General features: G+C 40.4%; 1 protein-coding gene across 3 annotated transcripts in view; it reads left to right on the top strand.

The window, feature by feature from the left end:
* Positions 1-24437, top strand: part of galnt9 (polypeptide N-acetylgalactosaminyltransferase 9) — a 128978-nt gene that overhangs the window by 49690 nt on the left and 54851 nt on the right. For 2 of the 3 annotated variants that reach the window (XM_061766514.1, XM_061766513.1), the window contains exons 5-6: positions 8994-9191; positions 24042-24159. In XM_061766514.1, coding sequence (XP_061622498.1) covers positions 8994-9191; positions 24042-24159 — 316 coding nt within the window. Of the gene's footprint in view, positions 1-579; positions 1317-8993; positions 9192-24041; positions 24160-24437 lie in introns of those variants that run through there. The other variant, XM_061766515.1, reaches the window with a different exon arrangement.

Below are 24437 nucleotides of genomic sequence, written 5' to 3'. Positions count from 1 at the left end.
ACGTTCCCTGTCTCGACAAACCGCCAGTACGCCTCAAGGATACATCTCCATATCCTCTTCAATAAACCTTTTACCACAAACCTCTCAGCCTCCACTTGCTTCCAGGTCCAGTTAAAATCGTATCGTGACAGAATACTCTAGCCACCATGGAACCAGCAACCCCGGAGGTGCTAAGACATGCACTCACCCTCCAAGGCGCCCTCATAGGGAGCGCCGTGGTGAGCCAAACCACCATTTTCCCAAGCTCTCCCTCCCGCATGACTGTTCCCGCTTGCATTCTTGGTCCCATTCACAACATACCCATAGTTTCCCTTATAGATTCTGGTGCAGACAACAGCTTCATTCACGAAGGACTGACACATCAGCTCCAACTCCCTCTACAACCACTCCCATCACTGAAGAGAAGTCATAGCCCTGGATGGGCGAGTCATCTCCTCTGTCACACACCATAGTTCCATTTACTCTGCTTATCTCTGGTAATCAGTGTGAGGATATTCCTCTTTTTGTCATCCCTTCCCCTGAGACCCCATTAGTCCTCGGGATTCCCTGGCTCAAGAAGCATAACCCTGACATAGACTGGACTCACCTATCAATCGCTGGATGGAGCCCTCACTCCCATTCACACTGCCTGCTTTCTGCCATGCCGCCTTTCAGTAAACCTCCACCACCTGCCCCACCAGATGAACTCTCCCGGGTGCCTGAGGAAAATTATGATCTCTCTCTCCTGTTTTCAGTAAAGACCTGGGCATTTCTCGCCTGAGTACAAGGTGGGTCAGTCCGTTTGGCTTTCCTCCTGTAACCTCCCACTCCAGACAGAATCCTACAAACTCACTCCGCACTTTATTGGCCCATTCCGTTATCGACAACCATCCACCCTTCAGGGTTTCGTGCATCCACGCCCCCCCCCCCCCCCCACCCCCCCGCATTATCGATAACCATCCAGCCTTTGTGCATCCTCGATGAGGCCCAGGGGGAGGGGTTAGACTGGTAGGGGTATTTCCCACAAGCTGATCCTTGACGACTCCCTCAGTACGGACTTTTACGCGGCTCACCTGTGGAAAACGGACAGGATGCCAGGAGAGGGGGGTACTGTCATGACCTATGCCCCGCAGTTCTTTTGTTGGAGCTTGGGTGGCACTTTGTGCCCCTCTTGCCCTCTCTCTCTCCCTCCCTCTCTCTCTTCCCAGTAATCAGCACCACCTCGGCCGCACATCAATTAGCCTTCATCATCACCTGCATAAAAGCATGCCAGATCCCGGAAACTCTCGCCAGAGTATTAACGTTCTCCCGTGGTACACCGGCTCTCTAACCAACACGTAAGCTACGCCAGTCCTCACTATTCTGCTGACCTCTGTGATGTTCCTTGTCCTCAGTGCTCCTTCCGTGTTTCCCGCCTCTTCCACTACGCCGCCAAGCCAACCACCTGCTCACGCCACCGCCTGCTGCACGTTGAAAATGTTTTAGATCTTTTAAGTTCAGATCATAAAAAATGGAGGCAAAAACTAAAATTTTGCATTTATATATGTGTTCAGTTTATGTGTGGAGTTTGACTTTTTATTTTTTTCTCCTAAATAAATATTTAGAATTTGTGCTGGGACAAGTATGTTGTATATTTATGTAAGTGTAGTTAACCCACGTCTGCCTTGATTCCGTTTTTCCTTAATTAAACACTAGCATTTTATCAATCTGTCCCAGTGACAGAAGTGAGCCATGCTTCAAACTGGAATTGTTTTCTCTGCCTCATTTGGCAACTGAACCGGATTAATGGGAAGAAACGGAAGCATTTTGTGATTTGGAGTTTCTGCCTGTCACTCCTGAACCCCATGACTGCAGAAGAGACACAGGGGAATTGTTATTTATTTTTTATTCAAACGTCTGCACTTTTGCAATCTCAGGTTATAAATGATTAATCATTAGCAATGTGGCATCCGTTCCCTGCTGTGTGAATGCTGAAAATGCTATTGTGCTGTGACTCTAATGATTTTCTTTTCCTTTTTCAGAAATGAACTCTGAATATTAAATGTTGTGTTTTGTGCTCTGGTATTGGTGGAATTCTTTATTGTAAATAACCCTAGTAAAGCTGCCTCCACGCATACATATATATTTATCCAAAGCATATTTGCATTATTATGTCTCTTGTATTCATAATGTAGCTCTATCTACTCATATCCTGTACAGTGCTGTCCAATGAAGTGTGGTGAGGTTCACTAATATTAAAGTCAGATTTACAAATTTATGAGCCAAACATAGTGATATGTTTGCCATTGACTTAGATTAGAAAACCTATATTAGTCCCACAATTATAAGCCAGGCACATACACAGACATAAAGAGTCATAAAAAAAATATGACCTTTTGTTTTCTTCAATTTCTTGTTCATTTTAATGCCTGATACCACTAGAGGTATACTGTATTACCTGAAGAATAAAATGAACATGACAAAATTGTTGCTGATTCACACTTTGTCCTATTTGACATGCTCCCCCAAAAATTTATCTCTAGTTGTACCAAGCCTGAAAAACAAACTGAAGAAACAAGGGTAGTCGAATAATTTTTTACATAACTGTATAAATACATATATATATATATATATATAGGCGGCACGGTGGACGACTGGTTAGAGCGTCAGCCTCACAGTTCTGAGGACCAGGGTTCAGGCCCCGCCTGTGTGGAGTTTGCATGTTCTCCCCATGCCTGCATGGGTTTTCTCCGGGCACTCCGGTTTCCTCCCACATCCCAAAAACATGCATTAATTGGAGACTCTAAATTGCCCATAGGTGTGACTGTGAGTGCGAATGGTTGTTTGTTTGTATGTGCCGTGTGATTGGCTGGCAACCAGTTCAGGGTGTGCCCCGCCTCCTGCCCGATGATAGCTGGGATAGGCTCCAGCACGCCCGCGACCCTAGTGAGGAGAAGCGGCTCAGAAAATGGATATATATATATATATATATATATATGTATATATATATATGTATGTGTGTGTGTGTGTGTGTGTGTGTGTGGGTGTAGACACATACACACAATATAACGGCTATCGGGTGAAATGGATTCTTGGGACTGAACAATGTTTCCAAAAATATATTAGTTTCCACTTGTCACTTAAAGTGCCGCTGAAAAAGTTTCAGAAATGGCCGCTGTTGTTTACTGGCGTTGTGGCGAAATACAGACAGAGAATGGGACGGACGCATTTCCGGATCACAGATACACAGTATGACTAGATCCAATTCCAACAGACCTGCGTCCCGTGCCTTCGTGGCGGCCATGTTGAATGTGGGGCATTGACGTGGCTGCCATGTGTCGATGGTTACATCTATTCTGTATTGTACATAGAGCAGAGAGAGACCGGCATGGGTGCGGCGTTAACTATGAGGAGTACAAAACACAAGTCTTTGGAGTCTGGAACATGCTATTTTCGGTAGAGTAAGAGTTATTTTTGTCAAGCCGTTTACCTTTAGCAATGGATTTGGAACTAGCAAGCACACTAATTACTTGTGGCTCATGGACATCATACACTATTTAAAATGGAACTCAAAAGACAAAGGCATCTGTTTTTTATTTGGGTTCGTAGGAGACATGACTTCATGGCAAAGAAAATGATGGGAGTCGAGGAAATGTGATGTAACATTACAGTTGTTGTAAGCGTTGTTTAGCAACCCCAAAAGAAGTTATTTTATTAATTCTACATCATTTAAATAAATCAGCCGATTAATCAGTTATCTTTTTTTTTTTTCTCTGCCAAACATCAGTCATGGCATTGCCCTAAAAAAGTCCATACCGGTCGTGCCCTAATATGTGTATACAAATACCCTTCTTGACACAACCCCATTTTTTATCTCGGCTTTGGACCGGCAGTGGCCGGGGATGGAGGCACTGGCCAGGAATTTAACTCGTACTGTCTGCACGAAAGACAGGTGCATGTCCAATTACACTCCCAGTCTTATAAAATTCCATTTTTGTCAATGTCTTTGTCTCCAAAGTGTTCTGTAAATTGACTGTCTGTTGTACTAGAGCGGCTCCAACTACCGGAGACAAATTCCTTGTGTGTTTTGGACATACTTGGCAAATAAAGATGATTCTGATTCTTATTCTGATTCTGATTAGGGATTTTTGAACATGCAAAAGAAACACTGTGATTTTTTATCTTCTCAGCCAGATCTTCAGCACATTTGGCAACAAAATGGAATTCAATCTAACGCCGCTGAAAGAGCCTTTCATGTGTCAACCACGCGCAATAAAAAAAACAAACCCTGACGTGACATGAATATTCTGCTTTTATTCTTATACTTTCTTTCAATCCTGCTCTTTGTTCTGTCAGGAGAGCCACTGTGAATATGCAATCTGATACTGTATGAATCTGTCAGGAAGGAGAAGAGTGTAAGGACTCATCTTTTATAGGGAGCCTGTATTTTTTAAGTTGCTAAAGGCAGTCCTAGTTTGGTTTTCTTTGAAATATGCACCACGCAAACACTGCCAAATGCACTTGTCTACAATATGTACAGTGTACTGTGTGGATTATACTAGAATATCCTGTCACATAAATTATTTAGGCCATGAGTGAAAGCCTCAAATGGTAAAATTGAATCTCTTCTTGCATGGCTAGTCACATGTTCTGATACATTTAGCCCACAGCAGAATTAAAGTAGTTCTTATTTTAGGCATTGAAGGCCCTGCTGCTCTTAAGGAATAATTCTGAGCACTCCAGAAGATGAATAGAAGACAAGTCAGCAACATGATATAGATTGGTTAAGGTTTAAAAAGTAGTAGCATTCTTCAGTTGGCACAGGGTAAAAGACAAAAAAACTCAAAATTGAACATACGTAATCAATCACAATTGTATCTTTGAATAGACATATTTTTATGCTTGTGTGTGACTGCATTCGATTGGTGCACCAAATGCTGTAGCCCAAATGGTGTTCATTCTTGCTTAATTCCATGGTACAGTATGGTTATCCATTCCATCCTGCAAAGTTGCAAGGTTCCTTGACTGTTTGTCGTCAAGCTTTTATCTCCACTGATTTATTTAAACCAGTCAACAACATTTTCACCAGTTTCAACTTATTGGATATTTCTGATGGCACAATAATCAGTTTGTAATAGCCATTATTGATATTTAAAAAAATAAAAAAACAATTAAATATATTCCAGTATCATTTATCACCAACAATTACAATTATACTTATAGCCGAAGCTCACACTATTGCTTGACTGTTCTCTATGTATGCACTCTCACAAATTTGCATATTGATTGTGAGAGGCTTTCATACAATACACCAATCTGGAGCAATTGTGTGTTCAACGTCTTGCTGAAGGACACTTTTATGTGTCCAACTTGTAATCTTCGTTGTGGGAAAGTCAAATGCTGGCAGTGTCATTTTCACAAAGCATGAAATAGTATGAGAACCTCAATAGCATTTCTCTTTGTGCAATTCAAATTAAGCTAGAACCAGCAGGCAACTGTTTCAAAGTTGGAAATAGGATCAGCTTGTTTCCAAAACCAAAATGTATACAAATACAACATGTCATTAAATGTTGCAGTCTTTTAAAAAACTGTGGAATCCCAAAATGTCAAACCTATCAATAACGAGGAAACTGTATTGATGTCACAGTGGAAAGTATTGGTTGATGAACACCAGCAAATGGCTATCAAGGTGGAGGTGAGGCAGTTTTAATAGCTGTGTCATTATTTTCAGCCATCTTTGTCAAGCTTTTTTGATACGTCATAGCTGATTATGTGTTATACTGGTCCGCTTCAATAATACTCTGAGCCCTACCCCCACGTGAAAAGTAGTAGTTTTGCTTGGGAAAGACAAATGGGTCCACTGAAGAGAAGTAGATGAGGCAAGAGAGCAACGGAATCAGGGTGAATAGAGGTAGTGGGCGGAAAGATACAGAGAAACTAGAAGTGTGGGAGTATCCTTCAGAGACACATTTATCGTGGTGTAATTGGAGCCTCTTTTTTTTAAATAAATTTAGAAGTATATCACATGACAAGCTGAGTGTATTAGGACTGGCGTTAAAGATATGGTGGATATTATCTCTAAGCATGAGAAAGGGGGTACTAATGGACCACTGGCAGGGATTTCACTGTGACTCTGTAACAAAGACATCAAAAATATTGTTTTTCAGCCAAGTTCTGATTTAGTATTTAGCACAAACATCGAGAAGAAGGAGCCCTCTGCCTCTTCAGTAGACATCTGTCAACAACAAATTAATAAAGTTATGAACAAAATCTATTAGCATCTTTATTGATTAGCTTCACTGCTGCAAAATATTTACAAATATACTTTTCTGTGAATGAGGGTAACATCCAATGTATATCAGATGTGGATGTTTATGTGCATTTGGCCATGTCACAGCTTTCTTTGTAACATTCAGGACTGCTATTTCACTGCCGTTTGTGACTTATTCCACATTGTTTAATATGTTTTATGAACTACCACAAAATCTATTGAGGTTGAGATATTAAATACCTTATCAATATCACCGAAGTCGGCCTTTGAAAATATCCTTCAATTATTTTATCCTTTATTTTTTTCTTTTCTTTAAACCTGTTTTAATGTGATGTATGTATCTATATCCTTTCTGTAGTTCTTATTCTTTAACAATAATTATATCAACCAATTGTGAAATCCTTCAGATGAAGAGTGTGATGAGCTTTTAAGCAAGGTTTTCTCTGGAACAAAAGAGCAATGTAAGCTTCTCTTTTTCTTTATATTTTGCTTCAGGAGGCCTTGCTCTTGCCTTTCATCAAATCTCAAGCTGGGATAATGTTGGCATTTATTTTCATGCACAGGCGATTTGAAATGTGGTTTTATTTGTTGATCTGCAGAACATTTATTTTGCCAGACCTTCACAATTCACATTATTAACAGTCAAGGGAAATGAATCTGGCAGTTGTTTTGGATGTTAAATGATGACAGTCTGTCAAGTCAGTCTGTGTTACTGCCGGGAACTGAACAGAATGCATATCGCCACAGAATGAAATGTGAGGTGACATCTGCGGTTGTGTGGTAATGCTCTCACTGTCATTGGGTGGATTAGGTATTATAGTTGATGCCTTCTTGATATGGACTTCAATTTGCCATAATTGTCAATTATTTCCTTCGCAGATGTTGTCACATGATTTAGTGGAATGTGTGAAAGAAAGTTCTACATTGTAATTAGTAAAGGAAAACAAACAATGTTTCTGGTAACATGAAAAACTTCTATGATAGTATAATGAATGCTACTTAAGAAAAATAACTCATTCAAGTGAAGCTGTGATATAATGTCAAAGTAAACATCAATGGCAAAATATACAGTTTTGAGTGCAACCTTTGTTTGGGAGTGCTAGATACACGTCCAATCACAAATGGTATACAACGAGATAATACAGTTCGATAATCGACCAACTTTTTCATTCGACTGAAGGGAGAAAAGTTTTGTTTTGACTCGTACTTTACTTTGAATGGACCTCTTCATTTTTTTTTTCTAATTCCGAAGTCTCATACCATAATTTCTTAGTATAATGCGCCTTTTTTACCCTCCAAAAATTGTCAAAAGTCAATAGTGCGCATTATACACAGGTATAGGAGAAAATGAAAAATACTTTCACATTTTATGAATGTATACCGCCAAAAAGCTGTACACTTTCATACCACTATGCCACCGCCCCCTAGAGGTTAAACAAAAAGTTGTACACTTTCATTCTAGTATGCCACCTAGAGGTTATGAATAAGGTGTAGACTACACTTTCATTCCAATATGACAGGGGTACATATGACTGCATATATGTAGAATTGTGCTCATAAGTTTGCATAGCCAGGCAGAATTTGTGGATTTTTTAAATTTTTATTTTAAATACGACTGATGACTGAACAACAACCATCCTTAATTTCTTTATGGTTATTTTTTGTTTAATGATAATGCTTTTCTGAAATGCTTAACAGTTTAATTTGAATCCCATTAAAATAAAATTAAATGTGTTTCGCCTGGTCTTTCATGTTGTCTGAAAAGAATTGTACACATCTTACAAATACTGCCTGGGCAATCAAACATATGAGCACAACTGTGTGTTTTCTCATTTACTAAATAAAAGTAGGGCTGTGAATTTCAAAATAAGAGCAAGTAAATAAAAATAAAAGTATTGTGTTCAAATAAAGTGCTTAACTTCAGACTAATTATTTGAAAAAACTAACAAAATACAGATAATACTGCATGTTTTGATCATATGGATAGAAGCAAAATCATGCGTTGTAAAAACGCATTATACATAAGTTGAAGCGTTTTTATACATGGGTGCGCATTATACACAAGAAATTATGGTAATTGTTGCCAAGAGCATTGTTGGTTTATAAATTCATCTGTGATTCTTTTCTTTCCCCTGCTTCCAAAGGGCTGAACCTATTCTAACCCAAATGAAAGATTTCAGGCAGTTTTAATAGCTGTGTCATTATTTTCAGCCATCTTTATCAAGTTATTAATTTAGAATAGCTCTTTTGATACATCATAGCTGATTATGTGTTATACTGGTCTGCTTCAATAATACTCTGAGCCCTACCCCCACGTGAAAAGTAGTAGTTTTGCTTGGGAAAGACAAATGGGTCCACTGAAGAGAAATAGATGAGGCAAGAGAGCACAGGAATCAGGGTGAATAGAGGCAGTGGGCGGAAAGATACAGAGAAACTACAAGTGTGGGAGTATCCTTCAGAGACACATTAGTAAAGTAAAGTAAATAAGTAAGTAAATAAAAATAAAAGTATTATGTGTTCAAATAAATTGCTTAACTTCAGACTAATTCTTTGAAAAAAATAACAAAATACAGATAATACTTCATGTTTTGATCATATGGATAGAAGCAAATTCATGCATTGTAAAAAGGCATTATACATAGGTTGAAGCGTTTTTATACATGGGTGCGCATTATACATGAGAAATTACGGTAATTGTTGACAAGAGCATTATGGGTTTATAAATTAATCTGTGATTCTTTTCTTTCCCTTTTTGCTTTCAAAGGGCTGAACCTATTCTAACCCGAATGAAAGAGGATCACACCCGCATCATTTTGCCCGCTATAGACAACATCAAATACAACACATTTGAGGTGCAGCAGTATGCCAATGCCGCCCACGGCTACAACTGGGGGCTGTGGTGTATGTACATCATCCCTCCACAGGAGTGGCTGGACAAGGGTGACGAGACAGCCCCTATCAGGTGAGCACTTCAGCAAGTGAACAACATCCATAATAGATGAGGATGTTTGATGAAATATGGAGTTTGTGACTTATTCATGTGGGGAAGCATCAAACTAAGGTAATCTTTAGACTGATGTCTAAAAACACACAAATAAACATTCTCATTGAAAGCTGTCTAATGACCATGATAAATACCTTGACTTGGATCCAGAATCACAAGGCCACAGCGATGCTGCATTAATGTACTTGGGTGGCATCCAAGATCCATCTTGGATCACGTTGCTGTATAATCCTTTAATTAGTCATGCGTTCTTTGTAAAATAATAGACTCAAAAGCAGTACCTGTCTTTTTTTTAAAAATTGCAATAAAATTCAATCTACAGTATGAGTCAAACACATTTCATATGGCAAAAAAAGCTATTGTGAGTTTCTTAGACACAGCTCGTGTGCAAAGAGCTGAATACAAATAAAACATTTGAAATATATATCAAAATTCAGCTGAATTTCGAGTTGGCATAGGTTGCAATTAGTAATGTTGAATTTATATTTTTTTGTTATTAAAAAAACAGGTAATATTCACACGCTCAGAGTATGCCTGTACCTTGTCATTAGATTCAAGCATTATTTACTGTCACAATGATAATACATACAGAATGTCCAAATCTGCAACAAAATATTTTTTTTTCGTTTGACACATGCCAACTCCTGCGCAATGTTTTCTGGAAATCAGTAAAGAAGATTTTGTTTCATGTTACTCACAAATGAACAAAGAATCTGTGATTAAAACCTTCCCCACAGAAGTGAACATCTGTTCTTTTAATGTGTATTTTTAAGTTCAAAAAGTGTGAGAACCGCAATTATGAAATGGGATTTTTTTTCTTCGAATGGTGAAAGCAACAATAATTTGCTGTTTTAACAGTAAAGTAATACAAGTTTTGAAACCATTAATACTCCAAGTTGAATGTACTAACTTCGGAATTACCACTTTTTTTCAAAAGAAATCACTTCTTCCATAAGAACATTCTCGTTGTCAAAGGTAAAGGTCAAGATCAACTTCTAAGCAGGATTTATTATTATTATTTTTTAAAGTGACCTCATCATTTACTTTTTAACTCCATCCATTTCGTTTAAGGTGCCATGATTCTCATTTTGTTGCTATGACCAATACAGAATCTGGGTCAATCTTGTGATATAGACATGCATCCTTCCCCTCACTCCCATAAAAATATGACGAGTTGGTTACCATGGTAGCGTAGCATAACCGGTATCGGCGTCAAGGCTCAGAAAAGGCATAAGCATCCTCGAATCCAGAGATGCACAACTAGATTAAACGTGATGTTTTCAATCATTAAATGTCATGTCTACAAATAGATAAAATACAATTTAGCATCCAAGTCCCTTTACTAAACAATGGCATGGTTAATAACATATACAGTACAGTAAGCATTTTGGGTGAATACTCAAAAGATTTATTCTCATTTTAATGGAGGTCACGAGTTAGGGTAAGCTGTTGAACAAGCAGTTCTGTTGAGCGTCCCATTGGTTATTAAAGGACATTTCTCTGAATAAAATATAGCTGAGGAAGAAAATGCAGCAGTCGTCAAGTTAACGTTTTGGATCTGTAACATAGCGCAGAACAGAAATGTGAATAACATTTTGGCTATATTTCAGGTACGAACAACTGAATAAGAATCCGGTTTAACAAAACGAAAATCACAAGAAGCTGTATCTAGTTTGGAATGTCATAGTCAACTTAATAATTGATATCCTTTTATTTATTAATTAGTTGGAATTTAAAAAGATAATTTTTGGGACAGTTAGAGCAAATATAAGACTACACTACAAGATTAAAACTTTATTGATCGACAAATTTATTTGGAAAAATTATTAAGCATATACAGTATTTGAGCTGTATCAGGATTTTAGAGCTAAACGGATGATTGTTAAGGTTAAAGAATGAATCTGTCAGAAACAACTTGATTATCGAAGCTGAACAGTTGGGTGCTCAAAGTTCTGCAGAACAGAAGGTCAAAGCTATTAAGTTCTAAATCTCAGAGTCAATTCTAAACTCATTGGTACAGGGGGAGTAGGAATAAGGTCATTTTTATCGTATTCCTTCGAGTGTTGGCTGAAGATCTTCAGCTATGCTATAAATCAGCAGTAGGCTGATGCTTAATACCACAGTGTCCTCTCATATTCCAGTTCATGATGAGATCAAAGTACACAAATAAGGTCAACCTACACTCAGGAGCCAAAACATCAGGCAAACCTGCAAGCTCTAATGATATGAAATATAAGCTGGTAAGATATGTCTATGCAAATATTAAGATAATCATTTATGTTTGATCAACATCTTCACTTGTGTTACTTTGACTGTCAATTATTGCAGTTATTACTTTTCTGCATTTCCCCCTTCTCATGCAGCTAAATAATGTGACCAAAAGTAACCTGGAGATACAAGTCACTTAAGTTCTACACCACTGCAAACTACAACGCCAATTAAACACATTGTTAAATGAATACTGTACCTCTCTGACAGTGTTGCATTATAATCTTACCACTGGCAGAATTTTAAATTGCCAGTGAGGTTTTGAAACCTCAAACCATGAATAAGAGTGAACACAATGATTTAAGGGGATACCTTACATGGCTTACGCAATGTATTTCATAATGCTAGTCCACTACAGGTCAGTGCAGATATGCATATTTATATATGAAGCAGTCTTAAAAGTGACAACTCCAGCCGAATGATAGCTAAGTCTCTTCGGAGTGAGTGGGATGTGCATACAGTAAATTCATCATTCATCATCATCATTTGTAAAAGGTGTGAAAAAAGGTGTGGAAAAAATCAACATGCTATTTATCGGTGCTGTATATGCCTTTCCTGCCAATGTAGATGTTCCTGAGACAGAGTAAGAAACTGACACTTGTTAATAGAAAAACTTGGTCCAGAACCTTGAAAATGAATGCAAAGATTGTAATTACTGTTAACCAAGAGTTTTTAAATTTTTTTTACAGCTCTTGTACTGGTTCTTATTAGGTGTGAAAGTGTGTTAATTAAGTGTCCGGTGATTGCATTTGATGTCTGTAGTTACAGTATTCCAATGTTGTTTTACTTCAACATTTGTACCTTTGACAGATACGATTAGAGCCGTCAGCATGGCAAAAGGTGATTCATGTTCTCTATTGCAATTTGCTGCTTATGGACAGATTGCCTGATGGGTAAAATGTTTCAGCTGTGTGGATTTCTTTTGGAAATCATTCACCCACTTGTTCAGCAAGGTTTCTTCCCATCAACAACAGAAGTTGGGTGGCCATTCAAAGCTCATCCTTAGTGCCCTTTCTGTCCGTTTGAACACTAAAGACAAAAAAAGGTTTAAAGAAAGTGCAAAAACTCCATGCTTGCAATTATTCTGATGTTTATGCAGAAGACATTTACTTTGGCCACTAACATGGCTGGAGCAACCTAGCAGGTCCCAGAGGTTCAGACCGCTTAATTTTTTTTCTTCTATGAATTATGTATTATGTGAATTGATTGACAGATGTTTGAATGATTTTAGTATGTTCATCAACACACAGAAGTATGGAGGAACAAGAGTGCCATAAATAATGTTCATCATCTTCATTCATCTTCCATACTGCTTAGCCTCACTAGGGTCACGGACGTGCTTGAGCCTATTCCAGCTATCTTCGGCATAATTAATGTAATGAATAAATGAGTAAATAAATGAATTAATAAATGAATAAATAAATGTCATTTAAATATTTCAGTATTTATTTATTTTTTCAGTATGATCTCACTATTTAAATTTGGTGCTCCTGTTCCCTTGTGCATCATGAAATAATTCTTATCTGTATCTGTAATTTTATCTGTCAATCTCACCCATCAAACTCAGTGGATGGGCAGTAGGGGGGACTTGCTCTGATTTAAGCTCCAATCAAATTGCTTTTTCCTGCTTGACCACTTCCGTGAGTTAATCACAGACATTTTAATAAAAGTCTTGGACTTAACAGTGACTACTTAGGCCAGTATGTTTCATGCGCTTCATTGCAAGTTAATAACAGAAATTTTAGACCTTGCAGAAAATATAGATGCTGGAATATCAGACCCTAAGTATATGTCGTGCAAAGCGGAGGGATTTATGAAAGTCTCGGGAGATATTTCCGCTCTCTCAGGCCATGATATTGACCGAATTATGTTTGCAAACTTAGAGTAACTTCACACACACACACACACACACACACACACACACACACACACACACACACACACACACACATTGCTATCGATGTAGTCGTATCTCTCGCATCGGTTTGTCGTTTCCAACCCTAGTTTTAAATTAATGATTGAACATGATTTTGGGATGGTGTTGTGTTGACGTTGGTGGCAACAGTATATGATGGCAGGATGAGGTGGGATACCAATATACAATGCCGAACAATGAGATCAGGTGTTTCGAGTCAGCACATCGCCATTAGCTGGCTCGGTAAGTGGATCTCAAAGATCTGTAGCTTGTCGTTGCTGAATATTTACCAAATCTGTCTGGTGTTGCCAGTAAATAAAACAGGCTGGAAGGGCTTGCCTCATACACAATGACTCTCTGACTCTGACACGACATTCTTCGACTTTGCACACTCGCAAGAGCAAAATGGCATAAAAATGGCTGTCCTGTATCTTTTTGCTTCTTAACCCTCAGAAACTGCTCAGGTAAACCAGGGTGTTGATTTGTTTGTACATGTTTTGTTCTTAATGGTCTTACGGCATCGATGGCGGTGCAGAGAGTCACATTAAAGTTGTGTGTGAGATTATCAGTCGGACCAACATGAGATGAAAATGAAGCAATGGATGTGGGTAATATTTCAGACAGCACAGCAGCAGTTAAAGCACTAATATGACAGCGACAGCATTGGTGATGGTAAGAGTGACGGCAGCGGACCAAGAGTTCAAATTTATGAAGTAGTGGACATATATAGCAGTGGTATACGGGAGAAATATTACAATACAGTTAGGATTGCCCTGGTTTAGTACTGACACTAAAGTGCAGTATTACCATTATTATCGGTTGGTACATGTAATGCAACGCTATGGCGAGCACAAGCCAGTGTAAACTATAGGCCGGTCCCAAGCCTGGATAAATGCAGAGGGTTATGTCAGGAAGGGCATCTGGCTTAAAACTTTGCCAAACAAATATGAGTGTTCATCCAAAGAATTCCATACCGTATCGGATCGATTAACAACGTCCACCACCCACGCTGTTACCCACAGGGCGTCGGTGGAAATTCAGCTACTGTAGGTCGAAGACAAAGGAGAGATGGAAAGTGGATTATTAGTTGAAAGAGAAGAGGATAGCACAGAGCCTAGAATTGAATGTGGGGACTTTGAATGTTGGGACTATGAGCTTGGGAGTTGGTTGACATAATGATTAGGAGAAAGGTTGATATATTGTGTGTACAGGAGAGCAGGCGGAAAGGCAGTAAGGCTAGAAGCCTAGGGGCAAGGTTAAAATAATTTTACCATGGTGTAGATGGGGAGAGAAATTGAGAAGGGCTTATTTTAAAGGAAGAGTTAGCTAAGAATGTCTTGGAGGTGAAAAGACTATCAGATCGAGTGATGAGGCTAAAACCTGAACTTGAAGGTGTCATGTACAATGTGATTAGTGGCTATGCCCCACAGATTGGATGTGACCTAGAGTTGAAAGATAAATTCTGGAAGGACCTAGACAAAGTAGTTGTGAGCGTCCCAGACAGAGAGAGAGTCGTGATTGGTGCAGATTGTAATGGACATGTTGGTGAAGGAAACAGGGTTGATGAAGAAGTGAGGGTTAAGTTCGGCATCCATGAAAGGAACTTGGAGGGACAGATGGAGGCAGACTGCAAAAATGATGGAAATGGCTGCAGTGAACACGTTCTTCCAGAAGAGGTACGAACATAGGGTGACCTACAAGAGCAGAGGTAGAAGCACACAGCTGGATTTCATCTTGTGGAAACGATGTAATCTGAAGGCAGTTAATGACTGTAAGGTAGTGGTAGGGGAGAGTGTGGCTAGACATCATAGGATGGTGGTGTGTAAGATGACTCTGGTGGTGTGAAGAAAGATTAAGAAGACAAAGGCAGAGCAGAGAACCATGTGGCGGAAGCTGTGAAATGTGAGTGTTATGGGGCTTTTTGAGAAGAGGTGAGACAGGCTCTCGGTGGACAGGAGGAGCTTCCAGAAGACTGGACCACTACAGCCAAGCTGATCAGAGAGACAGGCAGGAGAGTACTTGGTGTGTCTTCTGGCAGGAAAGGAGAGAAGGAGACTTGGTGGTGGAACCTCAAAGTACAGGAAATCATACAAGGAAAGAGGTTAGCTAAGAAGAAGTGGGACACTAAGAGGACTGAGAAAAGGAGAAAGGAATACATGGAGATGTGATGTAATGGCAAAGGTAGAGGTGGCAGAAACCAAACAAGAGGCATATGATGACATGTATGCCCGTTTGGACACTAAAGAAGGAGAAAAATATCTATACAGATTGGCCTGATAGAGCAATAGATATGGGAAGGATGTGCAGCATCTTAGGGGGATTAAAGATAGAGATGGGAATGTGTGGACTGGTGCCAGAAGTCTGCTGGATAGATGGAAAGAATACTTTGAGCAGTTCATGGATGAGGAAAATGAGAGAGAAGGAAGAGTAGAGGAGACAAGTGTGGTGGACCAGGAAGTGGCAATGATTAGTAATGGGGAAGTTAGAAATGCATTAAAGAGGATGTAAAATGGAAAGGCATTTGGTCATGATGACATACCTGTGGAGGTATGGAAGCATCTAGGTGAGGTGGCTATGGAATTTTTGACCAGCTTGTTCAGCAGAATTCTACCGGGTGAGAAGAGGCCTGAAGATTCAAGATGGCGCCGAACCGTGTGGTCGCCTCGGTTACGTGCTCTCTCGTACTGTCTATGTCTTTGTGTTTTTCTTTCATCTTTGGAGACATTACGTGACTCACTTACACAAGGGAAGACTTCCTAAACATTAGGGAGTCTACCCCGGACTTTCTTTCACCAACTTTCACAAATCCACTCAGTTTTTTCTCTGAGTTACTTATCGAAGGGGCGGCCGCAGTGTACGCCGCATGGAGGCAAAAGCAACACCTCAGGGAGAAGCAAGCCGGAGTGCAGGTCAAGCTCCGTAAGAGAGGATTCTAAATGGCGCTCGTGTCGATTCACCTCGCAAATCTACGCTCCCAACAAAATGTATGAGCTTAATCTTCTCACAAAGACCAGTACGGACTTTGGACGTTCCACTGCCCTGTGCTTCACGGAGGCATGGCTTTGTGAACGTGTATCCGATGGCGCCGTAATGCTTCCGGGCTTCCAACTACACCGGGCAGACCGCATCACCGAGTTATCAGGGAAAACAAAAGGTGGTGGGACATCCTTCTATATCAACATAATATGGTGTACCGACGTCATGGAGCTCACCACACACTGCAGCCCGCGGGCACTTGGAGTCGCTGGCCACTCATGCTTGAGAAGTATCTGCACCATTTGCACAATTGACACTGCTCCAGATTATCGCACGACTCCTCACTTTGAACTGCTTAAATTTTTTGAAGTCTCTACGCCATTTGCATAATGCTCACTGTACCAGACTATTGCTCTTTTAGTCACAAACTGCTCTAAATTGCCAGAGAATTCTGCATTATTTGCACAATTGTCCAAAAATAAATAAATAAAAAATTTATCGGCATTCCCACATTACTGGTAACCTTTCATTGATCAGTATCTCTCTGTACTGTGTTTTTATGTTTTGATGTCTCAAAACTATTTTCTGTGTAATGGCTCTCTGTTGCCATACTAGAGCGGATCCAACTCCCGGAGACAAATTCCTTGTGTGTTTTTGACATACTTGGCAAATAAAGATGATTCTGACTCTGAGGACTGGAGGAAAGGTGTGCTGGTCTCCATTTTTAAGAACATGCGTGATGTGCAGAGCTGTGGGAACTATAGAGGAATAAAGCTGATGAGCCACACAATGAAGTTATGGGGAAGAGTAGTGGAGGCTAGACTTAGGACAGAAGTGAGTATTTGTGAGCAACAGTATGGTGTCATGCCTAGAAAGAGTACCACAGATGCATTATTTGGCTTGAGGGTGACGATGGAGGAGTACAAAGAAGGTCAGAAGGAGCTACATTGTGTATTTGTAGATTTAGAGAAAGCCTATGACAGAGTACCCAGAGAGGAACTGTGGTATGCATGCAGAAGTCTCGTGTGGCAGAGAAGTATGTTAGAATAGTAGATGAGATGTATGAGGGTAGAAAAACAGTGGTGAGGTGTGCTGTAGGTGTGACAGAGGAGTTTATGGTGGAGGTGGATCAGGAATCAGCCCTGACCCCCTTCCTGTTTGCAGTGGTGATGGATAGGTTGACATATGAGGTTAGACTGGAATCCCCGTGGACCATGATGTTTGCAGATAACATTGTGATTTGCAGTGAAAGCAGGGAACAGGTGGATGCATGCACTGGAAAGGAGAGGAATGAAGATTAGCCATAGTAAAGACAGATTATATGTGCATGAATGAGAGCGGTGGAGGGAGAAGAGTGAGGCTATAGGGAGAAGAGCTAGGGAGGGTGGAGGACTTTAGATACTTGGGGTCAACAGTCCAGAGCAACGGTGAGTGTGGGTAGGAAGTGGTTGCAACAGGTGGAGGAAGATGTCAGGTGTGTTGTGTGACAAAAGAGTCTGCTCGGATGAAGGGGAATGTATATAAGAGAGTGACAAGGCTTGCCATTATGTACGGATTAGAGACGGTGGCATTGAAGAGACAAAAGGAAGAAGAGCTGCATGTGGCAGAAATGAAGATGTTGAGGTTCTCTCTAGGAGTGACCATGTTGGATAGGATTAAAAATGAGCTCATCAGAGGGACAACCATTGTTAGATGTTTTGGAGACAAACTTTGATGGTTTGGACACATCCAGAGGAGAGATAGTGAGTATATTGGTAGAAGGATGTTGAGGATGGAGCTGCCAGGCAAGAGAGCTAGAGGAAGACCAAAGAGAACGTTGATAGATATCGTGAGGTAAGACATGAGGGCAGTTGGTGTTCGAGAGGAGGATGCAGGCGATAGGCTTACATGGAAAAGGATGACGCGCTGTGGCAACCCCTCATGGGACAAGCCAAAAGGAGAAGAAGATGGCTTGTTTCATGTATTAGCTGCGTGAAGCCAAAAGTTTCAATTATTGTTTGAAAACAATGTGCTAAGAGGTTTTGATGGGGAGTTCATGTGAATATTAAAGTCACCCATGAATATATCTGCATGGGTCACGAAGTCAACAACAAATTCAGAGAATTCATCTAAAAAGCAGGGATAGGGGCCATGGAAACAGTAGATAACTGCTAGGTAAAGCTCCAGTGGTGCTCCATAACGAGAACTTGAAATGATTTGAAATAATTGTTAAATCTAATAATTGTTAAATCGAGGTCGTTAAATCTAGATTTAACAACCTCAGTCACTGAATTTAAAACCTCATTCAGAGATTAGGGTGATGCTACCATCCTTCTTGAAATGGTTTGGGGGAGACTTTTCAATTAATGGCAATTTTTCATTTGGTTTTAATCAAGTCTCGCAGAGACTGACCATATCAAGATTATGGTCTCTAATGGTCTAATTTTCAAGTAGAGATTGGGCTGGTCAGTTCTATTTGCCTCCAATGTACAGTATTCCTTGCATTACTAGTAATAAGATTGAACACGATTTTTACATTAAAAAAAAAAAACAGTACAGTGGGGAACTGATACTGTGGAAATATGGTAGTTATTGGTCCACTTACACATTCTATGATTATGAAGGAAAACTATCTCACCGGTAAGACCAACAGAGGAAGATTGCTTTTGTCACAATTCGGCTCCACTGTTTTACCTGTGCGCTCTCTGTGTTTTTCCATCCACCTCTCCACTACACCTTTCTGCCAGTCAGCCATGCCGACCCTCATTAGGCCACTCTGCTGACCTCGGCGTACTGGTGCTTCCAATCAGCAATTAGTCACTATTTAAGTATCTCCTGCTCAATCACTCTCTACCGGATTGTTCTTTCGATCTCTTACAAGACTGCCTGCCTCGTAATTTTCCTGGTAATCACTTCAGACTTCTGTCCCCGACTACGGGTTCTGCCTTGGCCCTTACTGCTTTCTGTTTGCCTCTCCCTGTTACTGTTTGGTGTTGTCCTGCAACAACATCACATTGTGAGTTATGTTACCAGTGAATTGTGGAACATTACATGTACAGACCTCCAAACTCTTCAGAAGTCTACAAAGACTCTTGGTTGGCTCTTGTTATTGAACTTTATTGTTGGTTATTGTGTTCTGGAACTGTCACATCGGACATTACTTCCAAGCTCAGACAACGAGGGTAGCTATGGCAGATTACAAGACATGGCCCAGGCAGCAGGGAAACAGTTCCTGCGCATACAGGAACCACGGGGTTAACCAGAGCTTGGCTCCGCAGGAAAAATGAGGGCATGGCGCACACTCCTTGTATCCTTGGCATTCTCACATGGCAGAAAAGAAAGCGAAACTGCACAGGTCAGAGAGTCACGGGTGTTTGGGGGCTCCGTCACACTATTGATCAATGTCCAGGGACAATCGTAGGGCCACCTTGGACTTGTCACACTATGCGGGAAAACAAAACAAACAATTCTGATACACCAGACTTTCTGTGTCGTTGTCGTGAGGCGTCTTAGACTCCGGATCGGCAATTGTTTATTTTGCCACAGTACACTGCATAACGTCGCTTGATCAGGGACTCAGAACTCAAATGATTGGCCACAACAGTAAACGTTTGTCTGCAACATGTCTGTCAGGTCCAAATTGGGCTACATTGGTGTAGTCTGAGCTCAGTATTAGTCATCCCTGTGGTCTGGTTACTGCGTTTGGTTCAACTCATACCCATAACAGCTTTAACTCATCACACAGCAGATAGTACTACATTAGTTGATTACACTTTGGTCTGAAATACAACAGTCAGGAGTGGCTCGGTATGTCTAATATGACACTTTGTCCTGCCTAATAAACTATGTGTTGATAGTGTCCAGCATAGCACTAGTTATCCTTAACAATACAGACGCCACCAACATTTTAACAGTCTCTCTAATTCCCTTATGTCCCAGCTTGCTCTGAAGTAAATTATGGTAAACTCAAAACAATTAATTGTTTCTAGAAATAGTGATGGTACTTTCCCCGTTAGGTTGAAGCCTATCCATCCTGAGCCGCTCGGGTCTGGCCCAGAAGGAGGGCCAGTTATCTACAATAAGATGCTCAACCTCTCATTATTGCCTCTTGCAACCAAATGACCAGAGACAATTTTAAAAAAGCGGTGATAGAGAAAAGAGGAGATTTGAAGCCTCCTTTCGCCAGTGGATCATAGATTTTTCAATCACAGCGTATACCCGTATCATCCTCGTATCATTAGAACTGATTTGTATAACTATATCAGAATATCTAGTGTTAGCCTGTCCCTTGTTTCTAACCCCTTTGCTTGTCAGATCTCTATGGTTAGCTTCAACTTCGGGTGCTCTGGCCCTGGTTATACACATTACTGTTGTTGGTATTTTAAGAATTATGTTGCGTGTGATGGAGTCACTGTGAATAAGATGCAGGAGCCAGAAGACCGAGCTGGAGTGGGACTAGCTAATGGGGTGTAACAGGCTCTCTACTGCAAAAAGTCTGCTTATGGCTGACATCTACAGTTAACAAATTATTCTGCTCTAGCTAATGGACATGTCCCTCTAGCAGGGAGAAGCCTCTCAAGGAGCAGGCTGCAGGAGGTCCAGGAGTTCAAACTCACTTCATCTGGTTGCAGTTTTTGGAGAGAATGGTGGGAGCGACAGATAGCCGATGAGCTGAGCTGGTGTCTGTGCGGTGTTAATCATTTGTGAAAGGTAAAGTTTAGGAACTTTAGGCTCAAGTTCTCAGATTACATGTACCAACTAAGAGACTCAACTTTACAACTAAGTTTGGGTCCATGTTGTTCGACATGCGATAGGTAGATGGCTGCAATGCATATTTAAAATTTTTTTCCCAAACAAATCAAGTAAAATAGGGTTTTTCATCCATCTGAGGACTTGCGTGCTACAAACAACAAACAGTGAGGACATCTTACGCTCAGGATAGGAGTAAAGATACAGATACATTGATTTTGTTTGCTTTACCATCGAGTAATTTGTCTTTGGACTAGTCACGATGGTGCATTTTATACTGCTATGTGGAAATGCAGAAAATCAGACATGCCGTTTGGGAAAATGAAATAAAGGAAATGTAACATGTCTCCTTTGTCTACATTAAAACAATGTCTAGAGTCTAGAAGAAAATTAGGGGCAAGGTCATTTAATTCACATATTCCTCAATTACTATTATTGTGTTTCTGATACTCTGATCTGTACTTTAACATAAAGTGAGTACATTGACATTGCTTCTCTCAAATTCACTTTAGACTTTCTCCTTACTTTTTCATGTATGTGATGTTGGTGGCCCGATATGTTATGGATATTCAGAATTACAAGCACCTTTCTCTTTGTGATTCATAGCACATGCCTCAGTGAACCTCCTTAATGTGCAGGCAATGAATCATAAAGCATCACCAATGGGGCTTCTTATGTTTCAGGACTGAATTAGCAGTCAAGTGATAGTCCTCTAAAATTTGTGCACGTGTGTGCACGTGCATGTGAGTGTGTGTGCTACTTTATTGTATATGGTGAACTCACTCAGGGCATCTTTCCAGAAAGAAGAATATATCGCAAGCCACTTTAGAGAAACAAAATAACTGTTGAGTACACTGGATGAATAGAGTGCTTTTTATGGGTCTTTGTCCCAGAGCACTTAAGATGGGACCTGGCAGATAATAGTGATAAAAATAAAGCCTAGGAACTGTTGCTGGACTGGGTTACCCCACTTTTGTGAAGAATACTCTTGGACACTAACTGGACCTGAGGTTGTTTTAAAATTGTACTACTTTGAGATTAGATTGGGGGTTAGGGTTAGATTAGATAACCCTTTGATTCCTACAATAGAGAAATAAAATAACAATAATGATGATAATAATAATAATGATATTAGCCATTCGAACTGCTCTAAGTGCTAGAGGACTCTCCATCTTTTTGCACAATTGTTTTTTGTCAATGTCTTTATGTCTCCAAAGTGTTCTGTAAATTGACTGTCTGTTGTACTAGAGCGGCTCCAACTACCGGAGACAAATTCCTTGTGTGTTTTGGACATACTTGGCAAATAAAGATGATTCTGATTCTGATTCTGATTCTGATAAGACGACGAATGCATTACACTTATATAGTGCCTTTCATGACACTCAAAGACGCTTTACAATTACACACATTATTCATCCATTTTCTGTCCGGCTTATCCTCACTAGGATCGCAGGCATGCTGGAGCATATCCCAGCTTTCTTCGGGGCAAGAGACGGGGTACACCCTGAACTGGTCGGCAGCCAATCGCAGGGCACAGATAAACAAACAACCATTTGCACTCACATTCACACCGTACGGGCAATTTAGAGTCTTCAATCAACCTCCCACACATGTTTTTGGGATGTGGGAGGAAACCGGAGTACCCGGAGAAAACCCAGCCAGGCACGGGGAGAACATGCAAACTCCACACAGGCGAGGCCTGGGCAACAACTACTTGCGCAAGGGCTGGGATATGAACCGGCGTACCTCCGGTTGCAACTTGTACACTTACCCTCTGTGTCACGCTGCCCAATAATTGTAAAGTTTCCTTCATTTCAGCAACGTGGTGGCTCCAGGAATTTACGGGGGGGGAAGAAAAAAGGTTTTTCTACCTGTTCAGCCTCTGTTACACTTTACACCAGTGGTTCCTTTCTGCTTCAGTACATTTTAAATGGTTGTACAGCATTGTCTATCGGCAATATTTCTTCAATGGCTCTGACTGATTTTTTAATCTTCTCTTAGCTTGTTTTCACCTTTTTTTTGTTGGTCCCACCTCTAACAAATCTGAAACTGAGCATAGACTTCAGTGGCAAGGCAAGGCAGCTTTAGTTATAGAGTGCATTTCATACAAATGAAATTCAATGTGCTTTACGTGATTAAAAATACCACGTTTGAAAACAAAGAGCAAAAGACATTTATATATAAATTACAAAAATAAAAGACAGCTGACTTAAATTATAAAATGAATATACAGTGTAAATAGAAACATTTTAAAATTATTTTGAAATGCTTTAAAAGGGCGGCACGGTGGCCGACTGGTTAGAGCGTCAGCCTCACAGTTCTGAGGTGCGGGGTTCAATCCCCGTCCCCGCCTGTGTGGAGTTTGCATGTTCTCCCCGTGCCTGCGTGGGTTTTCTCCGGGCACTCCGGTTTCCTCCCACATCCCAAAAACATGCATTAATTGGAGACTCTAAATTGCCCGTAGGCGTGACTGTGAGTGCGAATGGTTGTTTGTTTCGATGTGCCCTGCGATTGGCTGGCAACCAGTTCAGGGTGTACCCCGCCTCCTGCCCGATGACAGCTGGGATAGGCTCCAGCACGCCCGCGACCCTAGTGAGGAGAAGCGGCTCAGAAAATGGATGGATGGATGGATGCTTTAAAAGAGCTCAATCGTCAGAATTTCAGTGCTATTTCGTGACTGAGTAATCTTTGTAATAGAACATACTGGGGTAAGAAAACCCACCTTTTTTACATGTTCTAATGCTATTGCTAAAATGAAAAATGGTTGGATTCAAACAAAAGGTCATCCCTTTTAAAGTCTGCAGTGAAAATAAAGGAATTGACCCTACTGTTCCAATACTAATGGAGGGAAGTTTCCCAAAAGTAGGGCCCTCTTTCTAAATATTGTAGTATAATGTTGCTGTTATCTCTCTCTCTTCCAGAACCCCCGCTATGATTGGCTGCTCTTTTGTGGTAGATCGTGGATACTTTGGAGAGATTGGTCTGCTGGATCCTGGTATGGAGGTCTATGGAGGGGAGAACATCGAGCTTGGCATGAGGGTAATGTCTGATTTGCACCAAAGCTGACTTTAAATGAATTCACTCTTAAGAGGGGGGTTTGAGGAATAATAGTACAATATTTCCATTTTGAATTGAATAAAAAGTCTAAAACAGAAGAAAATGTTGCTGAGGGAATCTGTTAGGAGTGATGGTTGTTTGATTTTAGAATGAACAGAATGAGCGAAGACCTGCTACAATGCTTAAGCGCTGAGATACAAAAACCTCATAATGTCAAATGACAATTTGAAAAGCACAGCTGATGTACAGACATAGAAAAA

This window comes from Phyllopteryx taeniolatus, chromosome 3 (assembly GCF_024500385.1).
Source record: "Phyllopteryx taeniolatus isolate TA_2022b chromosome 3, UOR_Ptae_1.2, whole genome shotgun sequence".
Lineage (NCBI taxonomy): Eukaryota > Metazoa > Chordata > Actinopteri > Syngnathiformes > Syngnathidae > Phyllopteryx > Phyllopteryx taeniolatus.
Note: the sequence above shows the minus strand (reverse complement) of the source record. Positions and strands in the feature narration are given on the sequence as shown.